This window comes from Mustela lutreola, chromosome 13 (assembly GCF_030435805.1).
Source record: "Mustela lutreola isolate mMusLut2 chromosome 13, mMusLut2.pri, whole genome shotgun sequence".
NCBI lineage: Eukaryota > Metazoa > Chordata > Mammalia > Carnivora > Mustelidae > Mustela > Mustela lutreola.
In genome coordinates this window covers 2,012,947-2,037,438 of record NC_081302.1, presented here as the reverse complement: position 1 = coordinate 2,037,438, position 24,492 = coordinate 2,012,947, and the positions used below count along the sequence as shown (strand labels likewise).

Sequence of the window (24,492 nt, the reverse complement as noted above, 5' to 3'; positions counted from 1 at the left end):
AGTAGTCAGAACACTGAGCTGCAGTCCAGCTTGGGGTGCACGGTGCTCAGGGACTCAGGTGCCCCTTCCTAGAACGTGTTTGCTGGGATGGCTGTCCAGGTGCCACCCCCTCCCTGCGCAGAGGTGTGGCTGCCACACCCAGAGCCCCTGCCGCTGCTTGCCATCCCCGGGCAGGGCTGTTGATGTGGCTCTGTTTTCCCAGCTTGACTGTGCAGTTTAAAGTTGAAAGCCTAGGGCCGTTGAGGCGGAAGTATCTGGGAGATTGGCTCCACTGATGATTTAGGACCTTATGTGAGCCAATGTGGGAAGGTCGGTGAGCATCTGAGCCAGGAGGACGGAGAGACCCGGATGGAGGAGGGAAAGGACTCAAAGACGCACACACAGCACTATTCAGCCACTTGATGGTTAGCACACAGGACCTCAGGGCGTTCTTTAAAGGTTATTAGGCACTGAAGCTGCCGCCTTTGTCACACACTGTAACAGAGGCAGCTTTAATGTGAACAGCCAGATTACGAAGAGTTGTGGCCCAGGCATCACGCAGTGACGGAAGTCCTAGAGCACTGGACTCGGACGGAGGAAGCCGACGCAGGGCAGGCACGGCTGCGTGTCTTTGCTGTGCGGGTCCTGCTTGTCAGCTGCTGCAGTAACCACCCGAGCCTCAGTTTTGTGTCCGGGGACCGATAGGGGTCTCCTGTAGACGGGACAAGAGCAGCAGACACAGAGGCAATCCCCATGTCATTTTTTGGAGACCCTTCTGGCCCTGGGGCCTCTGCCTCTGGTGGCTGCTCAGGAGGGCGGAGGGCCGCTTGGCCTTGGTGCTGCTTGCTGGGTCTCCCTGCAGTTGAAGACCAGGTGCCAGCTTAGGAAAGGGGGGGTGCCCTGGGGCAGCTTTGATCCATGCCCTCGGATCGGGGCTCCTCGTCCCAAACGTGGCCTGGATCTGATGTCTCCTGGGCACAGAACCGTTGTGTGTACCCCCCTTGTGCACAAGTGTCTCACGTACCCTTTAGAGCACTGGACACTTAGAAGATATAAGGTGTTCTTGGGACGCCTGAGTGGCTCAGTTGGTTAAGCAGCTGCCTTCGGCTCAGGTCATGATCTCAGGGTCCTGGGATTGAGTCCCACATCGGGCTCCTTGCTCGGCGGGGAGCCTGCTTCTCCCTCTGCCTCTGCCTGCCTCTTTGTCTGTCTGTGCTCGCTCGCTCTCTTTCCCTCTGTCTCTGAAAAATAAATAAATAAAATCTTAAAAAAAAAAAAAGAAAAAGAAGATATAAGGTGTTCTTGACAAAGACCTGTTTGGAATGTTGCAAAATAAACCTGATAAACTTGGTATTCCTCCTTTCAGTGTTGACACTGGAAGCCTCTCAGTTGGGAAGCCCCCCGCCTTGTTTTTAGAGTGAGAGCGTGCCTGTGTGCAAGAGGCGAGGGGGCGGGGGGGGGGGGAGAATCGCAAGCAGACTCTGTGCTGAGTGTGGAGCCTGACGCAGGGCTCGATCCCATGACCCCGCGATCATGACCTGAACAGAAATCAAGAGTTGGACACCTAACCGACTGAGCCACCCAGGCGCCCCAAGAACTTCTCACTTTTGTTTCGGGCTGTGTGCTCAAATTTTGTCACTCAAGTCAGCGTGATGAAAGTGACCGTCCTTTTCGATCTCTATTTTAAAGACTGAATAACAGCACAGTTGCCGCTCTTGGTTCCTGGCCTGTAGGGCTTGTCGAGAGAGGCATGTTCCGCTTGTGTTCTTTGGGAACATCGATGAGCACTTGCCTTTGGACTGGGCAGAAAGTGGGAAAGAAGGGGATGTCCTGAGACCCTTCATTGCACTAATGGTCCCTTGAAAGGTGGAGTCCGGTGAGAACGGAACCGCACGTTGCCACTGTGGGCAGAATCCCCATGAAATGCTTTTGAGGAGCTGGTTTTGTGCTCGAGGTTGCCGAGGCCTATGCCCTGCTGTAGTAGAAAGGTCCTGAAGTAGGACCTGACGATGGCAGCGGCCTGTTGGAGATGCTTGGGGCTGGCAAGGCTGCTTGAGGACCCCACTAGACCCCAGTGTCTGTCGAGCCACGTGGGCAGCAGGAAGGGCAGACAGAAGCCCAGGGAAGTGGGCCCCTCTTGATACACGCCGCCCTGCTCGGCTCCCGGGAATGCAGCCCCAGTCATGCCCCACACAGGCAGACGCAGGCTTCCCTGGGCTTCCTCAGATCCCAGACCCTTCCTGGGGAGTCCTCAGAAGGGTCTCTAGCTATAAGCTCTAAGGGGATTTCTCTCTCTCTCTCTCTCTTTTTTTTTTTTTTTTTTTTAAAGTAAGAGTCTTCTTTGTTGCACACAGTTCCTGCTGGTTACTGCGGGAGGCTCTGTCTGGAGTCGTGGGAGGGCGGGGCTGGTGTGTTGGGAGTGTTGGGGGGACGCTCTGAGTTCCAGAGGCTTGTGTTTTCCATGTGAACCGGAAGATATTAAAAAGTGACAAAACCTTAAAGACATTTGAAAATTACACTGAAGAACTGATGAGTAGTTGGGTCCGGTCAGTTTCCAGAGCGCGCGCAGGCCGTCTCGGGCGGGCCGTCTGCGCTGCTGCATCCGTGGGTGCTCTGTTGCCTGTGCCGTGTGTCCCCTGGGGGTCGCCGCTGTTGAGAGCCTGGTGTGCTGCGGGGGCCATGCTCGCCAGCGTCTCAGCTCACTCCTCTCTGCGCCACCATTTCAGACATCGGCCTGGGAAGTGACTCCGTGTGTGCCCGGCCGTCATCTCATCGGATCAAGTCTTTTGACTCCCTGGGAACTCAGCCTTCGCACAGCCGGACTTCAAAATTGTTCCAGGGCCAGTATCGAAGCTTGGTAAGTTTGAGTTGGTGATCGGAGGACGTTGGGGAGATGAGTGCGTGCAGGCGTGTCCAGAAAGGTTGCACGTGCCCCCGTACGGGTACTGCCCAGCCGGAGGGTGCCTTTGCTGGGGTGGTGTTTGCGTCTCCCACAGGATCCATGTTACCCTTGACTGCTTCTGAGAAACTTGTGCAGTTTGGGTTATATTTTAAGATTCCTTAGATGTGCTAGTGTAGGGAGATGGCTGCTTCAAAGTGTTACCCGAATCCTTGTGTTTTATTTGCTTTGTGCAAACGTACAGAAGTATGGGAGTCAGAACTTTAGATGTGCAAGGAAGAAATGGCCAACAGCTGAAGAATCAAAATGTGGTGTTTCTAAGCATGACCTAGGGTGCTTTCCTGAGTCCGCATGCAGTTGGCGAAGGAGAGACTCCCTTCAGATGGCGGGTGGTGATGTGGAAAAGGAACTGAAGTGAACGCTTATCCTGGGAAGTGAAGAAAGATCCACGTCTAAGTTGTTAGGATACAGGCCGTTAGCAGAGAACATCTGGCGGAGCCGTGAAGCTGCCCCGAGACGCCGCGCACGGTGGGACGGGGACCGGGTGTGGAGAGGCTGTCCCCGCTGTCCTGGTGCAAACACTCACAGCCCTCTTTGGAGCTCGTGGGGGCACTTGGTCATGTGACTTCATTTTCTGGACCACCTCAGTAAACCTGTGTTAGAGACACATGGTCTTGCACACGAGTCTGAGGAGAACCTGGCTCTTGAGTGACTGGGGACCACAGCTACAAGGTCAGCTTCAACACGAATGGAAGATTACGTACGTTAATGGTGACCCTAAAGAAAGAAAGTGGCTAGAGTTGTACCTTGTGGAGGGCATTTGACTTTAATTCATGGAAGAGGGTTGAAAAGGAGCTACGGAAGGCAGTGGGATAGTTACGTGTTCCTGAACTCTGTGAGCCCAGGCTGACTCCGTGTCGGCTCTCCTTAGAGTGGCGCCGACACCGTCTCTGCTCTTGCATGTGCTACGCCGCGTGTCACTGCTCTGTGCGCACTGTTCCAGGTGCTGTTCCCTGTACTCCCTCAGGCGGCCCCGCAGTGAGCCCACGAGGCACCGGGTGTAACACTAGGTGAATGTTGCAGAGCGCGATTGGGAGTGTTTTCATTCTAAATTAAGGAAGAATACACAAGCTATTTGAAAAACATTTTAAATTGAGGTTTTATAAAATTCTTGGGGGGAAAATCAAAGAAAACAAACTCAACACACTCCGAGTAAAGAAATACCTGTTGCCTCACGCATTTACCTGTGCTAACTTTTTAGTGTTTTAGAGCCTGAGTGCATGTGTGTGGGGAGGGCTGTGGGGGCAGAGAGAGTCCCAAGCACCCTCTGTGCTTTGCAGCACCCAGTCCTATGACCCTGAGACCACGACCTGAGCTGAAGCCAAGAGTCAGACGCTCCCAGGCACCATTACCTGTGCCCGTTTTAACTACTTGGTTTTGAGTACCTGAAGACTTGATTGCAAATGTAAAATTTTAAGTAAAACGCAGGTAAATGTAATGTTGAAGAGTGAATGTTCCTGGGATCGCGATACCACGGAATTAATTTTTAATGAGCCAGAGATATTTTAAGTCTCACCAGAAATTAAAAGCCCCCTACCGTGTCTCCTGTTTGGCATCTGTGATTGGAAAAGTCCCCACTAGCTGCTGGTGAGAGGAGCAGGGGCAGGGCTTCTCTTCCGTCCTGCGTGAGGATGGCCTGGTGAGAGGAGCAGGGGCAGGGCTTCTTTTCCGTCCTGCGTGAGGATGGCCTGGTGAGAGGAGCAGGGGCAGGGCTTCTCTTCCGTCCTGCGTGAGGATGGCCTGGTGAGAGGAGCAGGGGCAGGGCTTCTCTTCCGTCCTGCGTGAGGATGGCCTGGTGAGAGGAGCAGGGGCAGGGCTTCTTTTCCGTCCTGCGTGAGGATGGCCTTTGCCTTTAGGTTTCTCTGCAGGTGTTCACGGTCCTTGGAGGTAACTTTCTTGGCAACATTTTAAAAGCTGGGTGATGGGCGCCACAAAGAGAGATTATTTTCTTAATTTTATTTACAATTGTGCCAAAAAGAATAAAAAAGGAATAAACGTGATCCAGGGGGTGAACAGCTCGTACTCTGAACATTAGAAAACAGTGCAGGAGCTCAAAGTCGATGCCGGCCGATGGGGACATGCTCCTGGGTTAGAGAGTCCGTGCCACTCACAGGCCCACACTCCCCCGAGCAGTCTGCACACATGATGCGTGCCTGTCGGGGTCCCAGTAGTTGGTCCCAGAACTAGAACAAGTCCTGGTATAATTTTTGTGGAGCCGCAAAAGACTCGGAGTAGACAAGGCACTTTTGAGGAAGAGCAGTGCCGGCCGTATCGCAGTCCCCAGTTTCAGGGTGCGGCGCAGTGCCAGTGCCTGAGTGGACACAGGTCAGCAGGCCAGAGCCGGGAGCCAGAAGTGAGCCTCCAGCTGTGTGTCTGATACCAGTAAACATCGTCTCGGTCAGTGGCAGAGGAGGTGAGAATATACAGCGGGGAAAGACACTCTCTCCGAGCAGTCGTGTGGGGAAAACAGACCGCTTTCGTACGGCACACACACAAATAAACTCAGAATGGACGAAAGATCCGAATGTGAGACCTGAAATCATAAAACTCCTAGAAGAAAACAAAGGCAGTCCTTTTTTTTGACAACGGCTGCAGAAACCTTTTTCTTGGTAGGTCTCTGCCGGCAAGGGAAACAGACAGCTATGAGGAGTGCACCAGGATGAAACGTCTTATTGTCAAAGAAGCCATCAGCAGATGAACCTGCTGAATGGGAGAAGTTTCTTGGAAGGGACCTATTCGATAAGGAGCTTGTATCTAAAATACATGAAGAATTTACAGAAATGAACATCAAAAAATCTGGTTAAAAATGGACAGAGGACCTGAATAGACGTTTTCCCAAAAACCTGCCGGTGGCCCGAAGACCCACGGAGAGATGCCGAGGGTCACTAACCATCACAGACTTGTGTCAGAACCACGGCGTGAGAGAGCCCCTCCCTCCTCCGGAATGGCTAGCCTCGGGCAGACCACTGCCAGGCGCCAGCGTAAATTCCTGCAGCCGCTGCGGGAAACAGTATCGCGGTCTTCAGACTGGACGTAGAGATGCCCTGTGATCTGTGACTGCTCTGAGCATGTGCCCGAAGAAAACAAACGCTGATTTGAGAAGATCCATGCACGTCTGTGTTTACTGCAGCATTATTTGTAGAAGCAGCCCGAGTCCCCGTGGACAGCTGCGTGCGGCGTGCGGTATACTCGAAAGGGCCTATTACTCGGCCATGAAGAGCAGGGTCGCGCCATTTGCGTAGCACGGATGGGCTTAGAGGGGGTGCCGCGGAACGGCACAGGTCAGAGAAAGGCAGGTACTACCTGGTCCACTTGCAGGTGGTTTCTGAGAAATGAAATAAAAAGCAAAAACAAACCCATAGAGAACAAACTGATGGTTGCCAGAGGGGGCTGGGGATGGGCGAGGTGGCCGAGAGGAAGGGGGAGAAGGGCGACTTGGTGACACGCGGATTCCCAGCTGCCCGTCACTTTCTGTTCATTTGAAAGGTTCCATGGGAAGCCGAAAACAGTCCGAGGTTTCCTGGACATGAATTTTGCGATCTCCCGATCGTGTACGGCACTGCCGTTCCCAAGGCAAGGGTCGGTGCTCTCCGTGCTCTCTCAGGGCCCCCCGGGTGCACGTCCTGACTCGGCACTTGCCGCTCCGGTTGGCCAGGTCTTGCCCAACCGCCGCCTCGGAGCTTGCTGTCCGCGCAGTCTCGCTTCTGGGTCTCTGAATCCGTCTGCTCCTGGTCGGTCTCCCGCGTGGGAGGTGGGCGCTTGAGCAGTCGCAGGGCGTTGTCCGCACGGACCTGGAAGCTCGGATTTCTTCCCTTGGCCCTTCCCTGTCGCTCCCTCCTTATCCTTTTCTGGGTTGCCCTCCTGTCCCTCTGTGCCCTGAGTTTTCATCCCGACTCCCGGTAAGTGTGACGTGGGCTCCCGAGTTTCCCTTCCACAGATGGGGAGAAGAGTCCGATGCGGGGATGTGGTTGCTCCCGTCACCCCGGACTCCCCTGGCAGGAGCCCTTACAGCCCTTCCTGGTCCCTGCAGTCCCTGCTACCTCCTGGGACTGGTCCCTGAGCTCCCAGAACGGTCTCTAAGGCACGGAGGACCATATATCCGTGTGTTTTTCACGGTTTTAACCTTCCCACTTCCTCTGCCCAGCAAGCATGAGTCCTGGGCTGACTCGGTGCACCAGATGTCCTCGATTTGGAATGCTCTCGACAACCTTCCCACGCAGCTGAAAGCAGCGAGTGTCTCACGGCTGATGGTGTGGGCTGGCAGGTTTGGAACACAAAGGGGACATCGTCTAGTTGCTGCGTCTGCTTGACCGCGTGCATTTCAAGGAAACGGCCGCAGAGAAGTCACATTTACATACGCTCACGAGTCCGGGAAGTACTAGCTGTTGGAGTAGAGACTGGGTGTTCCCTGACAGCCTCTTCTATCAGTGGAGTCTGAGCGCTTGCAGGGAGCGGGGGGAGCTTCACGTGACGGCACGCGCCGGAACATCCTGGTTTTGGGTTACTGGGCTAACCTCAGAACGCGGGGTCAGAGCGCTTGCTTGACGCATACCTGGGTGTGCATGGTATGATTGATAGGCAGGCCTCCGTAGGCCTCAGGAGGTGGCCGGTGATGGGGAACGTTCCTGGTCCCAGTGGAGGTGCTGTACCCCTAGCCCGCAGTGTCCTCCCCTCACTGACCTGAAACCTGCATCCAGGAGAACAGCCTCATGAATGTCTACAAGTCGCACATCCCGTGTAAGATCGAGAAGCAGAACTTGATCAGACCAGCGTCACCTTTGTTAGGTCTTCCTTTCCCAGAGCCATCTGCTGGCCTGAGCTCTGACGGCAAAGCCAAGCTTTCCTGTTTTGTAGTTGGCATAAATGGAACTGGTGCGCGTACACGCTCTGTGAGCGGCTGCCCTCGCTCAGCCTGTTACCTTGTGGGCTGCCGTGGGCTGTCCCCTTGAACCCGGAGACGGGTGAGCTTTAGTTGCAGGAGCACTTTAAAAATGGGAAGAAGAGAAATCCAAAATAAGGTAGTGGTTAAATACCTCCCGCGGCTCTGTGGCCCCGATGGCAGTGTCCGGAGCTCTCCTCGTCCGCGTGGGTGAGGGCCCTTTGCGGCATCGTGGGTGGGCACGCCTTGCATCGCGTCTTGGGCGTCCTACTCGCTTAGCACTCCTTAGGACAGCATCTTCCACTGAGGTCTCTAGTAGGTTCTGAACTGGTGGACGTCTATGGAATCAGAAATTTAGGTGGATCTAGGCTGGCTGCCTGCCTGTCCACGGGCCCCTGTCCTTGCCCTGTGGAGTGGCCGCTTCTGAAGCGGAAGAGGCTTCTGTGGTGTTTCTCTAGTGTGTGCCTGACTGCAGAGAATTTGCACCTTGGTGGGAGAGTGTTGTTGACCTCACTTGTCATGTTCCGGTCTCCTTGGTGCCCGGAGAGGGCCTCAGCACCGGCTGCTGAGCTGAGGTGGACGGGCTGACTGCAGGGTCGTTTCTGGACAGTGGCTCAGCCTCCGAGGGGCCCGCTCTGTGCGTGTGCCTGGGTACGTGTTGCATCCACTGTGGAAGGTGATCACCAGGATTGGCGCTGTGCAGGTTTTGCAGCGAGCCAGCTTGCCCGGGGTGGTCGCCAAGAGGAGGGCGTGGCGGTCAGCCTGTGCGGGACGGCCGTGGTTTGCGGATGAGCCGACCCAGAGTGGCTGCTCTGCCTGCTTCCCTCCTCAGAGCGGGGACATGCATGCTCTTTCCGGGGGGGGGGGCTTCAGCTGCCCCTCACCGCTGGCGTGCGCCAGCAAGCCTCCCATTTGAGGTGATCGGTAGGCCGGAGCTTTGTCTTTCAGTGTTGCCAGATGCGGAAGACATGTCCGAAGCATTAAATATGCGTACGTGTGACGTGTTTAATTTACTAGATGAAACATTTAATGGATGTGTTTAAACACATCAATTTCTATAACATATTGATGTGAGATACGCAAGTATTAAACATTTGGGGAGCTGTCTGCCCTTCCTTAAGCCCTGTCCCTGTGTCTATGCTGCTTTTTCTCTGTTTGGTGACTCTTGCACCTAGTTTGGAATCAGGTCCTTCAGGACTTTGGGCACGAGGAGCCAGGCGGCCCCATCTCTCCCACTGTCTCAGTGAACGCCTGTGTGAAGCTTGGCTGCTTAAACCTGCCGTGGAGTAGGGGTGTGGGGGTCTCACACTGCGCCCCCTGGCCTGTACCTTCCCCCTGGATTTCCCCTGTGGTTTCCGTTGGGTCCGGTCCACATAGCATCACCACGCCCCAGACCCACAGTGTGGCCGGGGCCTGTGCGGTGACTGTTCGTCCTTTCCTGACCATGTTTTGTTGTCTAGAACTAGGAATTGTTGCCATTGGAGCTTTCTCGGCACCGTTCCTGACTACAGCCCTGGTCTCCTGCCTGTTTCCAAGAGTCTCCTGTGCTTCTGGACTGGGGAGCATTTCTCACTCCTCCCCCGGGAGCACCCCTGCAGTCTCGTGCCGCCGGCCGTGGGAGCTGTCCTGTGCCCACCGTCCCCTCCCTCTGAGCTCCGCTCGTCCCTCCCTGCACCGTGCAGAAGGTGGAGTCATCTGCTCTTCCCTGGCTGACTCCCCTGTTGAGGGGCACGGCTTTCCGGAGCTTCATGAGGAGTGAGCTCCGTGGGCTATGGGATGTCCTTCCCCATTCCCTGGGACCCCTGGATGCAGGCTGACAGGGTGCGCCCCGTCAGGGGGTGAGTGGGCCTGCCTGCTGCCCCTCCTTGGCTCCTTCCTCCCGGAGATCAGGCTTTCCTTGGGGGCAGTATTTGGTTTACTCCTGTTGGTAGTTCCCAGTGGCGAGCCTCTGCAGAACCGAGTTTGGGATGGACGGAAATAGAAACTCTCTCCCGTCTGCCTCCCTCTTCCCACCTTTCAGAGATGGCACATGTGCTGGATCTCCGAGGACAAAATGCAGATGGAAAGGAGATACCATTTCTTGCCAGCAGTTGGGCACGAGTAAAAACACCACATGGTGTCTTGCGCCGGCCCTTCGGTGCCGCTGGCGGGAGTGCCGCGGCTGTGAGAGGGACCTCCGGAGGGCAGTTTAGAGATCGGTGCTGAAATTTAGAGTGTGTCACACATGTTTTCTGACCCGAATTTAATGTGTAGGCTTATTCAGAGGTGTGTGAGGAGACGTGCAGGGAGTTTCAACGGAGCCTTGTTTCGCGGGAGAAAAACAGGAGAAGCAGCCTTCAGCCCAGTAATGGAGAGTGAGTTGGTGGCACAGCCGTACGGTTAGTTACGTGGTTTGTTAAGACTGAAGTGATTCTAGTGCTAGAAGTGACCACACTCTCAACTCCGGGGGGTTGTACAGATGCTCCGTATGCTTCGACGTCCGTGTACGTGTGAAAGTGCGTAGTGTGGACACAGGCCTACCCGTGGCAGAATAAAGCCTTTCAGGCATGAAGAGGGTTTCCTCCGGGACGGGAGCCGGGTGCTGGAGGTCAGGACACTGGAGCAGGTCCCCAACCCGTTTGTGTGCTTGGACAGGTTTTCTGCTCCTGGCACGGGGCATTCCAGTCGAACGTCTTCTACTTTGATGTGAAGTTTTCTCCCCCTTCTTCCCTTTCCAGGACATGACCGACAACAGCAATAGCCAGCTGGTTGTGAGAGCCAAGTTCAACTTCCAGCAGACCAATGAAGACGAGCTCTCCTTCGCCAAGGGAGACGTCATCCACGTCACGCGGGTGGAGGAAGGCGGCTGGTGGGAAGGCACGCACAACGGCAGGACGGGCTGGTTTCCTAGCAACTACGTGCGGGAGGTCAAGCCCAGCGGTGAGTGCGCGCTGGCGGAGGCCGGCAGAGGCGCTGCTGCCCGGCCTCCGGGCGGAAGCAGGCAGAGGGGCGGGCGCTGCGCCGGGGGCGCTCCTCTCCCGGGGAACTTGGGGAGACGGCCCTGGGCAGAGGAGTCACGCTCTTGCCCACTGCTTCTTCCAGCCGCCTTGGGGTGCTGGCACCAAGGGTCCATCCATAAAAGTAGCATTTCATTCCGTCATTATAATCCGTTTAAAATAAGGACTTGGGGTTTGCCGTGTCACACAGGCTGTTAATTTGTATCACTACGGGTGCTTTCGGCCAAGAGGTATGATTTTTCTTTGTAGGGTATTTTAAAATGTATCACTTTGTTTATGTTTCCTGTAATCAGTTTCATTGACTTCTAAAAACTTATTCAGAGGCTGATGCTGTTTGAAAGGGTGTAGTAGTAGTTGCACTTCCTTCGTTTCTGTTGTGGGATTCTTGAGGAGTTGGAAGTTCTGCCGCCTCCGGACGAGCCTTCTGTCAGAGGGGTGTGGCCGTGACAGTCTGTGCGCCCAGCGCGTGTCCTCTGCACATGCGGTCCTGCTTGGGGCTGTGCTGGGACAGCGGCTGTCCTTCTGAGCGTGTCTCTTCGTGGCACAGCTCGGGGGTCCGTGTGCGCCGTGTACAGGACTGCTGGCTTTGTGGCTCTGGCTGCGGAGGTCTCGAGCACACGGGTGACCCTTGAGCACTATGGGCTTGGGGGAGCCGACCCCGTGGCGCAGCCCCAAATCTCTGTAACTCTGATACCCCAGAAACTTAACTGCAGTAGCCTGCTGTTGAGCAGAAGCCTTACTGGGGAGACAAACAGTGGACGAGCATGTATTTGCTGGGTCCTCCGGTGCTGTCTCCTTACAATAAAGTCAGAGGAGGCCTTGCTGAAAGAGCAGAAGACCCCGCGCACTTGTAGTCCCGCCGCATGTGGGAAAGCGTCCGCGCCGAAGCGGGCCTCTGCCCTTCCAGCCTGTGCTGTCCCAGGGCTGCTGTGTGAAGCCCTTGGGCCGCTGTGAATGTGGCGCTGAGTGCCCCTCCCCAGCCCTTCTGACACCAGCTGGGTGGTGTCCGAGCAGCTCCGTGACCTCACTAGTAATTTGCTGGTGGTAAGAGCACTGGGGGCATCTTTTATTCTCATACTTGGCCTTTGAGCATATTTCCTGATCCAGAGCTCTCAGAGCCCTGCTAATTTCCTGAGTCCCGAACCAGGGGGCAGATCAGTGTTTTTCTCTATTTCAAGACCACGTTTCGCTTGTCCACTCATTGGTTGCTGGACATTTGTTTATTTCCCACCTTTTGCTATCGTCAGTAGTGCTGTTGTGAACCTGGGTGAGATCTGCTTGAGTCCTGTCGTCCTTTCGGCCGTGTGCCTTGGGGTGCAGTTGGCTCCGGGGGTGCCCGTGAGACCCTGGCGAGCCGCCTTGCTGCTCCCCCCAGCAGTGCACGATGGTTCCAGTTTCTCCATGTCCTTGACCACACTTTGTGCTTGGATCGTGTTACCGGGTGTGGAACGGTACTTCACCGGTGCTGTTTTCCCCTAGTTGATAACAAAGATAGTATCTTCACTGCACTAGAGGTCACAGTAAATGGTGTCTTTGTGGCTTTTGTTCTGGTTATCGTGTGAAGTGCTGTGATTGTGGCCTCGTTCCATCCCCACCGTGATCCCCGAAGGCGTTGGGACACCTCGGTTCTGGGCCCAGAACCTCCTACTCCACGCAGGTGTGTGGCCAGCTGTGCCCGCAGCACTGCTGTCAGGCTGACTGGGCTGGAAATGTCGCCTTAGTCTCACAGACTCAGCTGCTGGGCTGGGCCTGCCAGTAGTCCCCGGTCAGGCCTGGGGAAGGACTGTGTCCGGGCTCGGAGCCCAGCTCCTGGCCAGTCCTGCAGTCTGATGGCCATCCTGGGGCCAAGAGTGCTGACCTGGGCCATTCCCAGGAAGATGCTGGAGTTGGGGAAGGGAGAGGGGAGGGTAAGGTCATCTTTGCCTTTACCAGTGAGGGCCAGGGGGCTGCAGAGCTGGTGCTGGGGCAGCCATCACTGTGGAGCCCGGCTCTGGCCATCTCTGTTGAACGTGGGCCTTGAATTCTGCTGAGTGACTCATTTATGATTCTATTTATCTGAGAGAGAGAGCGAGCAGGGGCAGGTGGCAGAGGGAGAGGGAGAAGCAGACTCCCTGCCGAGTGTGGAGTCTGATGTGCGACTCAATCCCAGGACCCTGAGATCATGACCTGAGCCAAAGGAAGGCGGCTGCTTCGCCAACTGAGCCACTTGGGTGTTCCACGAATGACTCATTTCATTCATTCATTTATTTATTTATTTATAAAGATTTGTTTATTTATTTGACAGAGGTCACAAGTAGGCAGAGAGAGAGGGGGAAGCAGACTCCCCTGCTGAGCAGAGAGCCCGATGCGGGACTTGATCCCAGGACCCTGAGATCATGACCTGAGCCGAAGGCAGAGGCTTTAACCCACTGAGCCCCCCAGGTGCCCCATGAATGACTCATTTTAATGGGAATCTTGGGCTGACCTTGAGTTGCCACAGGCAGAGTGCAGGTGAAATGTTCCTTGTCAGCTCTTTCTCTCCTCGTGGAGTTTTGAGTCACCCTTTGACAGTTACGTGGAAAAGATAGTCTGTGAGTCTCAAAGGCCTCTTCCGGGGGCGTTTGGGAGTTGTGTCCTAAAGGACGTGGGCACGCGTGGTGTTGCTCCTGGGGGTCTGGGGTTTCTCGGTGTGTCGTCACCCTCGTGAAGTCTGGTGGTGCCGCACCAGGCCTTGTTTTGGGGGTGCGGGGCCAGATGGCTGGTGGGGACGAATGCCGCGCCCGCTGAACAACTAGCGGTTACGGGGGGGGGGGGCGCAGGGGGAGTTGACTTAAGGAAAAAAAAGTATTTAGAAGGGGCAGCTGGCTAGCTGAGTCAGTGCAGCATGCGGCTTTTGGTCTCGGGGTCGTGCATCTGAGCCCCCACATTGGGTGCAGAGATTATTTTAAAATCTTTAAAAAAGAAAGCCGTTACGTGTCTTGGTTGACTTCCGTCAGGGTGACTGCATGCTGCTCCCCAGTTTTTACATCTCACCCCGTGTTTCTCTGTGCACGCCCACGAGAGACCCTTTAAACATGTCACCACAGTGGGTCACACGGAGTCCCAGGTTTTTGTACCGGACGGAGACAAGTAACTTGGGAAAGTTTGCTCTCTTTCTGTTTATTTAAAGTGTAAAGAGCATGTTCGCTCCTACTGGGGACCCGTCATGCTGAGTGTTCTTTAGCTGAACAGTTGGGCTGAGGGATTACCTCCCGCGCCCCGTTCACAGGTACCTGAGTACATTCTAGTGAAACTTCCTCCTGTCTGACTTTAGATGTGGGCATTTAGGACAGACCGGAAATTCTGTTTTTACTCTGTCGCTTCACAACAGCAGAGAACTCGAGAGCCACGATGGCTTGCTGGTATTGTCATTTCTTAGTGATTGCTGTGACTTTCTGATTTTGGACAGGTATTCCTTTTTGGAAAGATGTGTTTCAGATAAGCATTGTAATTCACGGTGTAATTCTTCATTTTCTGTAAACAAAACGTGCCAGACCTGTCAATCCCGTAGGATCATTTCCTTGTAAAACAAAAATGTGGACATCCTTTAAATTGTGTTTCTCCTCGATACAGTTCTGATTCATGAATCGTGTTCTTGAATCAACACACCCACAGTCAGCCTCTCAGTGACCCTTTCTGGGCTGCCTCTAGGTAAGTGTCGAGGATGTCTACGTGATCCATCGTGCTTCGTGGCAGTGTAAGTGGCTGTGAGCGTTTGGCCTCGTAGCTGCAGGCTGCAGCCGTCCTGGGGGGCTGCACCTGTGTAGGCGGCTGCCCTTGACCTGTGTGTGCCCTCTTGTTTCAAATAACCTTCCCTGAAGACTGCTGTCCCCCAGGAGTCTGCAGAAGGACGTTTCCAAAACTTAACGGCACGTACCCGTTATGAACATTGACTGCCCATGCGTATTGTTTTGATCTGTAAAAACAGGGAATTCTGCCTTTCCTACACACAAGGGGTATGTTTTCTGCACGTTCAGTGAAGAATTTCTTTATTTATTTATTTATTTATTTTTCTTAAAGATTTTATTTATTTATTTGACAGAGAGAGATCACAAGCAGGCAGAGAGGCAGGCAGAGAGAGAGGAGGAAGCAGGCTCCCTGCTGAGCAGAGAGCCCGACGCGGGACTCGATCCCAGGACCCTGAGATCATGACCCGAGCCGAAGGCAGCGGCTCAACCCACTGAACCACCCAGGCGCCCAAGAATTTCTTAAATTGAAGACCGAAGGAGAGAAGCAACAAGGCGGGCGGTCCTGGGGGAGGGGCCACTGCTGGCTGCTGCTCTCGAGCCCGTCCGCCCATAGGGGACCTCCCTGCAGGTCATGCACCCCTGGGCTGGGGGGTCATGCTTCCTTTTGACATCAAAAAGTGGCCTAAAACGCAAGCTGGGTTTAATTTTGTTGTGGAAGAATCGTGTCATGGATATAATCTGCAGGGAGAGGACCCGAGGTGACAAGTGTACTTCTGTATTGCTGGAAGTAAGTGTGTGCGTGTGCGACGTTAGGGCTCCGCAGGCCCGCAGGGAAGGCTGCTCTGCCGGGGAGGCCTGGCTGCTGTTTCTTCCAGATGGAGAGGTGATAGCAGGCGGAGAGTTACCCCATGTAAGACTTTACCTCTGCCGCACGTGTGGGGAAGCGGGCCGGACACACGGAGGGTCTGGGACACGAGGGTGTGGCGCCTTCTCGGGATGTGGGAGTGAGCGTTGCTGCAGGTGAGCGAGCGTGTGCTGCCCCAGACAGCTGTGTCGGTAGGTGCTGTAGCGCGTGTTCCGTGCAAGGCTGTGGCTGTGTCCCGCGCCTGGTTGAACGTGCTGTTCCAAGGACATGTCCCCTAGGCTGCTGACGTACAGTTGTTTGGGGGTCCGGGCTGACAGTTCTCCGGTCTTAAGGATGTTCGTCTAAAGCTCTGTGTGTGCTTATGAAACAGTTGTGTGGCAGGGCCTGTAAAGAGCAAGCAAGGAAGACAGAGCCCCGGGGGTGGGGGCAGTGGAGTTCCGGCTCCGCCTGCCTCCGCATCCGGCCCACAGCCCCTCTGCAGCCCCCGTGCGCACATAGGGCTTCTGTGCGCGGACGTGCGTCCGGGAGACGCGCTTCCTGGGCGCCTCGTCTTCCTTCCCTCCCCGCGAAAGCCTGGACATTCCATTTTCGTCTCTCGTTGCTTCCCTACATCGGTAATGCTTGACAGTAAACCTGGGGGGGGGTGGCTTGGCTGTGGCCCACTTTGTAGCACAAGCCCCCACCTGGGCCTTTCCCAGCCGTCCGCTCTGCCTCGGGTCGCCTGCGCTCTGCGCGCTCCGTCAGCAGGACTATTCGGTGCGCGCGATTCGCGGCCACAGGCCCTGCCCAGGCGGCACAGGCTCTGCTGTGGGAACTAGGAGAGGAGCAGTGAGAAAACCCAGTGTCCTTCCAGAGATCGTGAAGCCTGCCTGTGGCTCTCTGAATAGAAGATGAGGTGGAGTGGACAGGTGACAGGTGACTGTCCCTTGGGCATTCTGCGGCCATTCAAGACAAGGCTGAGAGGTGGAACGGGGCGTGCTGCGTAGACCTGCTGCGTAGACCTTACCAGGTTCCCTGGGCTCAGGAAGCCGGTGGGCCGGAGTGTAGCGAACTCCGACAGCAACTGGCTTGAGAGGGTAGGAGCCCGTTTTGTCCACTGTGACAGTGGCCTGATGGTTGGGTTTGAAAGTCCGAGTCTGACGGACACCGTGAAGTATTGATGGTAAGTTGCTAGTATCTGGATCCCCTGCATGATGCTTCTAGCAAAGGAGGAGTGATCTCAGGGTTAACTGCTGGAGCCGGAAGAGCGTGTGTGTGTCCTTGCTGTCTTCTGTGGGAGTTGCTGAGATTCAGCTGCAGAGGAGCAGGGGCAGGTCGTCCTGACGCAGAGGTGCCCGAGCGTCTACACTGGTGTGAGGTCGTGCAGAGAGCGGGGAGGCTGTGGGGCAAGGTACCACCCAGGCCGAGGGTGCTGTGGCAGCGAGGAAGCTGCTGACGGTGAAATGAACCTGCACAGAGCGGGTGATGTGACCCGGTGTGGGGACTCGCAGACGAGGTGACTGCTGTCGTGCGGAAGGTAGGACGAGGAAGTGGGAGCCACCGTGCTCAGGGCTGACTGCGGCTGCTGGGTCCCTTTGTCACGGAGGAGGGGCAGCCGTGCGTGCGCTCTCGGACCAGTTACTCGTGATTGTCCTCGTCCATGAGCGTTCTTCAGAGATCGTCACAGAAGGAAGCCTGTGATGGTTGGGTTACGGGCAGTGGCTGTATCTGACCGCCTTTGCCCGTAGCCAGGGCCGAGGGCTGTGGTGCACGGGGGCGCCCCTCATTCGCGGTCACGCTTTTGTGGTCTATTCCCTGCGGTCTGTCGAGGTCCACAAGCAACGACGTGGGGCGGGAGGTGAGCCGTAGCCTCACTTCCTCAGTGGGCGTCCATCCCCTCAAGCCCTCGCCACACCGGGAGAGTACAGCACAGGGTGACTTTTTTTTTTTTAATTTTTTTTTAAAGATTTTATTTATTTATCCGACAGAGATCACAAGCAGGCAGAGAGAGAGGGGGAAGCAGGCTCACCGCTGAGCAGAGAGCCCGATGCGGGGCCTGATCCCAGGACTCCGGGACCATGACCTGAGCCGAATACAGAGGCCTTAACCCACTGAGCCACCCAGGCCCCCCAGGGTGACTTTTTTTAGAGTCTTTTATTAGGGTTTTCGTTCATCTCTGACTGGGCCTAACCTGCCAGTTAAGCTCTATCATGGGTCCGCACGTAGAGGAAGAACCGCGGCTCGCCAAGGCTCGGGGCTCTCGGGCAGGCGTTTTCCGGGCTCTTGGAACGGAGGTCTCAGCGATGTGGGGGCCTCTCCTTCAGTGCTGCCTAGGGGTGCTGCGGTTCCCCCCGGGCCCCCGTTCGGGCTGGTTTCTGCTTCTGGAGAGCACCTCCAGGAATGCTGCCTGCTCGCTGCTTCTGCTTTCTCCTGAAATCCCGTTCAGCTGCGTACTGTGTCCTCTGCAGCTTTTCCTCTGTCTTCCTGGGCTCCGCTTTCCGGGGCTTCCTTCCTCGGGCGTGCGCGCCTCGGACACTTGCGTTCCGCAGTCCCCCTCCCCTGCGAGGGTAGCCGTCCGTTGAGGTCATTGCGGTGACCACAGTGTTCACTTCCGGGAATTGTGTACTGGTTTGCAGGCGTCGTACCGGTCTCTTTCTCCCGTCCTCTTTATCCTTCAGTCTGCTGCTTCCGCTCCAGGCGCTGCCAGCCTCCTTCCTGCGCAGTCGCCCCGTCGCCCGGCCGCAGCGTCCGTTCTGATTTCCCTCGCGGTCGCATCCGCTGACACTCTGGGCCCGGTTCTTCGTGAGCTCGTGCTTCCTGGTTACAGATCTGGCTTTGGGGTTCGTGGGGGTGTACCCTGGCTTGTGGAAGTGTCCCTACAGAGGGAGCAACATTGGCCTCCTGAGGGGCTCCCGGAGTTTCTGTGGCCCCAGGCAGATCCTGGTGGGCCTCTGGGGCCTGCTGGGGCTCAGGCCTCCTCCCATGGCTAGGGCTAGGCTCCGGGTGTTGATCTGTCCCGTGGCCGAGTAGCCAGCCCGTGGCCTTGCTGGTTCCCAGGGTCGGTGGGCAGGGGCTTTAGGCTTCTCTTGGTCAGCCTAAAGGATTACCAAGAGGTCCCCCAGCCTCAGTCCCCAGGGGCCCTCCCTGTCAGCGCCACGAGGATTCCCCACCCCCTTTTCTGGTTTAGCACATTTATGTTTCAGTTTTCTTGTTTTTGGCATTTTTAGTCTGTTTCAAGAAGGGGAAGATCTGCATCCTCTGGCCCCTGGCAGGGCGGCCTGAAATTGTGTCCTCATGGGTTCCCTGCTGCTCAGTCACAGTGGACCGTGCTTAGCTCTCAGGTGCGCCCCAGATGGGATGTTGGTGTTTTTTGTTTTTGTTTTGTTTTGTTTTGTTTTTTAGGATACTGGAAAGGCTGAGTATTTTCTACAGTTTCCTGTGTACATTTTTTGTTACGATTGGCCGTGACTTCTTGTCCGGTACCTCACATTTCAGTGTGTGTAGGTTTTGTTGTCCTTATTTTTTAGGGATCTGGGGGTAGGGAGAGAGCTCCAGGAGGCTCCCTCAGGCTGCACACGAGTTTCCTGGTAAACCTGGCAACCTAGGCCCCCGCCGCTCTGCTGTGAGGAAGTGTCCCTTCTGGGCATGGCTGTCCTGAGAGTCTAGGCACTGGGATGCGTGTGGGGCAGGCCCTCGTGTGGCTGTTGGCGGGGACCCTGCCGAGCCCTTGGCCTCAGCCTCGTGGCGCTGGCAGATCGGGGCAGCCGCGTCCTGCCAGTTGGGGGCGTGGGGTGTCGGCGGCAGGGCGCCTTGCTTACACGGGCACCTTGCGCTTGGCGGCACCGCAAGCCCCTCCTTGCCTCAGGGCCCCCAGTGGGAATGGCACAGGGTTTTGCGGGAGATGTTCGCAAGCGCTCCTGTCCAGGTAGGTGCCGTGCAGCACCCGGCAAAGCTGTGGGCTCCGTGTTGTGAGAGGGAGAGACCCGGTGTTGCCGCTCTGCCTGCATGGTCTGGCTCTCCGCTGTTCTCTGTATTTTTACATAATGTTGGGGCCTGAAACTTTTGTTTTTTAATTTTTTAAAAAATTTTATTTATTTATTTGACAGACACATCACAAGTAGGTAGAGAGGCAGGCAGAGAGAGAGGGGGGAAGCAGGCTCCCCGCTGAGCAGAGAGCCCGATGTGGGGCTCGATCCCAGGACCCTGAGATCATGACCTGAGCCGAAGGCAGAGGCCTTAACCCACTGAGCCACCCACGCACCCATGAAACTTCTTTTAAAGAAACTTCCTTGTAGTTGTCCGAGTGCGTACATGGAATACTGTTGCCTGGGGGGTCGCCAGGTGTGTCTGAAGTGAAGTGAGGCAGTTGGCAAGTGATTAGCTTTCACCGTGGAAGGCGGCTTCAAGGTAGCAGCACGTGTGCTGGGAACTGCGGTCTCCGTGGCTGCCGTTCGGGCACCAGTGCTCTCCGCTCACGTCTGTGGGTGATTGTCCCCTAGATTACGGGTTTGAAAGATGAGGAGGCATCGTCAGGGTGAGCCAAGCCGGTTTCGTCTGTAGTTCCACACCCGGCTGCAGATGGGCGACGGGCGAGGCAAGTGCAGTCGTCGAACGGATGCGCCGTCCCTAGGGGTTCGGAAGGAATTCTTCTCTCACGGAGTCTGTGTTCCGTCCCGTGGGCACGTCACCGTTTGGTTTTTCATTTTCAACCATTTGGGAGACCTTACAGCGCCGCGCTGAAGGAAGGCTTCGGTGGACGGTTGTGCAGGAAGGGAGGGCCCACAGTGTGTGTGCGTGTTGGGCTTTTGGGGTTTCTTTCGCTAGGAGGACAATGGCAGTACTGGACAGGCGGGTGGGATCTGGGGCGCGAGGCTTGGGGCGTGTTTGCGGAAGTGCAGGGGAGATTGCGCACAGGCAGGGGGAAGGGCGCTGGGCACAGCCCCCCACCGGGCCAGGACGGGGGTTTCTGCGGGGGAGGTGGGTGGGCACCGTACGGACGGCCTCTCTCAGGACACGCTTCTCGGGATTTCTCCTCGCCCTTGCTCCCTGCCAGGCCCCAGAGCCTGGACGAGGACCGGTGGGCACCGCGCACGATCCCACCGAGAGCCGTGTCCTCCGTTAGCAGACGCTGCGCCGATAGCTGTCACGCCGCATTAAAGCTGGGCCATGCACCGATGCTCGCCTCCTGCCGTCCTTGGGAGTGCGTCCACCGTCCTCTCTGGGGCAGACGTTCTTCATGAAGGCTTCCCGGTGTCTTGTTTTCTGTCCCTGCTGGGCGGGGCTCTCCTTCTTTGCTCGTCACTTGGCGGCAGATCCTACTTGTTCAGGGACACTCGCGTTCGGAGCCCTCTGGATTCTGGAGGGACAGTCCAGACGGGGGGTCGCCGACTTTGTCTCTGGTTCTGTGCCCCCAGTATTTTGTCTTCACTGCGCTCCTGAGTTGTGGGTGTAGCTCTGCTGGTGTTGTTTGACCTGCTGTCAGTTGTGAGCCCGGTCTGTCAGATGTCAAGTCTGGATGGGGGGTGTATGGGGTGAGCGATGTGTGGGGCGGAGACGCTGGCTCCTGACCTCAGGGAGCTGAGCACGAGGGGGAGAGACATGGGTCCTGTTTAGCTTCCCTTTTCCATGGGTTGTTTCAGCAGCGGCCCCGGACCCGTCGCTCTGGGCTGTGTAGGGCTGGCGTGTTTGGGGGTCTTGAGTGCTGGGCAGTAAAATTGTGCTACGTTTTCATTTCAGAAAAGCCTGTATCGCCCAAGTCAGGAGCGTTGAAGAGCCCTCCCAAAGGATTTGACACGACTGCCATTAACAAAAGCTATTACAATGTGGTGAGTAATTGCAAAACTTGTTTTAAGAATAACTTATTATTTTTGAGTGTGTCCACCAGTCTGTGACGTGGCACACCGGAGAACTACGGGAGGCACGGCGTAAAGATGGCCCGTGACTGGCCGCACAGTCACAACCACCTAATGTTCTCTGCTCATCTCTCTTTAGTAATCTTCTGTTTTTGTCTCCGTATTTATGTAGAATTTATAATATCTCAATATTTATGTAGAATACTGTAGTATTCCGTCTTCCCACTTACAGTCTTCCAAGAGGAGACTGTGGAAAGGCTCACCGTGTGGTTTAAAGCCATTACAGGCATCAGGTGGCCTATTACTTGTGTTAGAGGGGAGTGTGAGCGCTGGAGGTCCGTTACCGTGGGCGCTGGCGCGTCCCCTTGCGGAGTCTTTCCTGGGGTTCCTGTGCACATCCGTCAGCCGGCGCAGAGTCACAGGAGTGTCTCCACGTACATAGGGTGAGTGTTTCAGAGTCTAAAGCCGCATTTGGAGCTTAGCAGTTTGTGAAGTCTAGTCGAGTCCTCCCGGTCCCTCAGCCGTGCCGTGGGCCGCCGAGTAGGAAGCGCTCCTGCTTACTTGACAGCCCTTGGACTGCGGCCTAGATCCGCGTGCCAGGCCGGCCAGGCGAACTGCGGGTCAGTCTTACTCCGTGGAAAGTCTGCATCTGGGGTTTCTTCCCTGCGCCGAGTCTTCCCGAGAAAGTGTCCCGTCCGGGGCTGTCCCTCCGAGGGCGCGGCGTGGCATGGCTTTGCCGGGAGCAGCTCTGGGCTGGTGCTGCTGCGAGTGGTCCTGAGGGGCTCGGTGTCAGTGAGGCTGGCGGGGAGGCCGAGGACGCGGGAGGCTTGGCCGTGAGTCCGCATCCCGGGTGCGCTGAGTGCGCTGTCCGTGGGCCGCGGACCTCGCGGGGTGCCGTGAGCTTGGGACAGTTGGTTGTTGGAATGTGCGTTGCTTCGTAGCTGCTCCGCACGGGCCTGGCGGGGGCAGCGGCTTGCAGCCGTGGGCAGAGATGCGGGCCCCCCCGCCCCCTGTTCTCACGCGTGGGTGCAGTTCGTGGCTTCCTCTCCCTGCCCCCACCCTCGTGTCTGCGCTGCCTCTGCCTGGTTTCCCTTCCATGCTTCTTGGTCCGCAGCCTCCGTGCGATGCCCTGGCCGTCTCAGGTTGGTTTCTTCCTGTTTGTTGACCGATGCCAGGCTCCTCTACTGAGCAGCCCTTCCCTTGAGTCTCAGCCTCTGCTTCTCACACTTCCGTTCTTCTCCCAGTGTCCCCTGCTCCCCCGAGCACGGGCTGCCATGCTGCCTCTGCGCCAACGGAGCGCCAGTCCTCCCTGGCACGGCCCGTACCCCGACGCGGGGGGCGCCCACCTTTCCCGGTCACGCTCTGCTCTCCACCCTCCTCTTTGGTTCTTTGTTGGATGTTTGTTCCAGGAGCGGGGCTCTGCGGAGAGCGCTGGTTTTCCGCGTGTGTTGTGCTCCGTGCGTGGCTCTGTGCACAAGGCCACAGTAGGAGTCATCTTGTGGCTCTTCAGGGTTTCACAGGACGAGGACTGTGGTGCTGCCTTTTCCTCTTGTGTTTGTATGTGGGATGTTGGTTTCTTTCCAGGGAAGGCTTCCTGCGGCGAGTACCACCAGTCTGACTGCGCCGTGGTGCTCTAAAGGTTGGCTCTGTGACCGCTGCTCCTGTGTGATGGTCGAGATAAGCCCAAAACCTGGGGGTACAGAGTGATTCTGGGGGACGTTAGACTGTCACGGGACATTCGTCCTGTTTCCTCTTCATGGGATTCCCGCTGCGCACGCGGTCAGTACTCTGGTGTCACCAGCTCTCTGAGGCGCTCTTAATGTTCTCTCTGTTCTTCAGACCGAATAATCTCTACCGTCCTTTTTGTTGGCCTTTCTTCCGCATTTCAGATCTCCTGTTGAGCTCCTCTAGTGAATTTTTCGCTTTATCACACCTTTTAGTTCATCATTTTCCATTTTCGTTTGTTCAAATTTTCCATTTTTTGAAAAAGACTTATTTATAGTGAGCGCGCAAGTCCGTGGAGGGGAGGGGCAGAGGGAGAGTGCAAGCCGGAAGCAGACCCTGCTGAGTGTGGAGCTGGACACGGGGGGCTCGATCTCATGACCCCGAGATCACGACCTGAGCTGAAACCAAAAGTTGGACTCTTAACTGGCTGTGCCCCCCCAAGTGCCCCAACTTGGTTATTTTTATCGTCGGCTACAGACTGAGTTCTCGTTTGACTTGACTCTTTGAGAGCAGGGCGAGACTTGCAGTCAAGTCGGGAGGATGATGGTGGTCCTGGGGGCCTCCTGCCTCCAGATGTGCATGGCTTCCCTCGTGCTCAGCATCTCTGGCAGCCTGATGGTGCTCCTTCTAGTGTAGGACAGTAACCCACTGTCTGGATGGACCGGTGCATCTGTCACCTGCTGGAGGACACGGCACCTGCTTCCACGTGCCGGGAGCTGTGAGTAAAGATGCTGCAAACCTGCGCGTGCAGGTTTTTGTGTGCACGTGTTTTCTGCTCCTTTGGGTAAAAACCAAGGAAGGCTGTTGTTGGGTCGTGTGGTGAGAGCATGCTCCGTTCTGGAAGACGCTATCACACTTTCCTCCAGTGGAGGACTCCTGTGGGCTGTCTTCACTGTGTCTGGTGCCATCCGTGGTTGGGGTTTTGTTGAGGTACTAGGTGGGCGTGCTGTCCCCTTGTTGGTGACAAAGGATAGGGAGCACCTTTTCATATGCTGATTTGCCATTCGTGTGTTTTCTCTTGTAGGGTTTCTGTTCAGTTTTCTGTCCGTCGTACAGTTGGGCTCGCTCGCTGAGTTGTACGAGTTCTTTGCGTTTCGGAGAACAGTCTTTTACCAGACGTGTCACTTTCCCCCAGAGCCTCTCTGACTGCAGTTTGAGGACAGCGTGCACCGGTGTCGCTTTTGTGGCATTTATCCTGCTTGGTGTGTTCTGTGTTTCCTGAGATCTGTGGCTTTGGTGTGTGACACTGATTACGGGGAATTCTCAGTCACCACTGTTCAGTCTTTCTGTTCCTTCTCCTCCCGCAGTCCTGTTATGTGTGTGTCACACCCGCTGCTTTCCCACAGTCCTTGCATGTTCTCTTGTGTTTTCCTGTGTTTTTTTTGGTCTTAAGGATTCCATTAGGATCTGGAGCGCCTGGTTCTTCGGCGCGTCTTGTCTGCTCACAAGACGGTCACACGTGTCCTTCTTTCCCGTTGGTGTTTATCTGTGTGTGGTCCTTACTTTCCGTCTCTTCGCTGGCTTCTCTTGCACGTGGCCAGCTTTATCCAC

At 56.0% G+C, this 24,492-nt stretch overlaps 1 protein-coding gene across 8 annotated transcripts in view; it reads left to right on the top strand.

The window, feature by feature from the left end:
- ARHGEF7 (Rho guanine nucleotide exchange factor 7) overlaps nt 1-24,492 on the top strand; it is a 126,394-nt gene that overhangs the window by 56,595 nt on the left and 45,307 nt on the right. For 5 of the 8 annotated variants that reach the window (XM_059144601.1, XM_059144603.1, XM_059144608.1 and 2 more), the window contains 3 exons: nt 2,706-2,836; nt 10,535-10,736; nt 21,101-21,189. In XM_059144601.1, coding sequence (XP_059000584.1) covers nt 2,706-2,836; nt 10,535-10,736; nt 21,101-21,189 — 422 coding nt within the window. The remainder of the gene's footprint in view (nt 1-2,705; nt 2,837-10,534; nt 10,737-21,100; nt 21,190-24,492) is intronic. The other 3 variants (XM_059144605.1, XM_059144609.1, XM_059144606.1) reach the window with 2 other exon arrangements.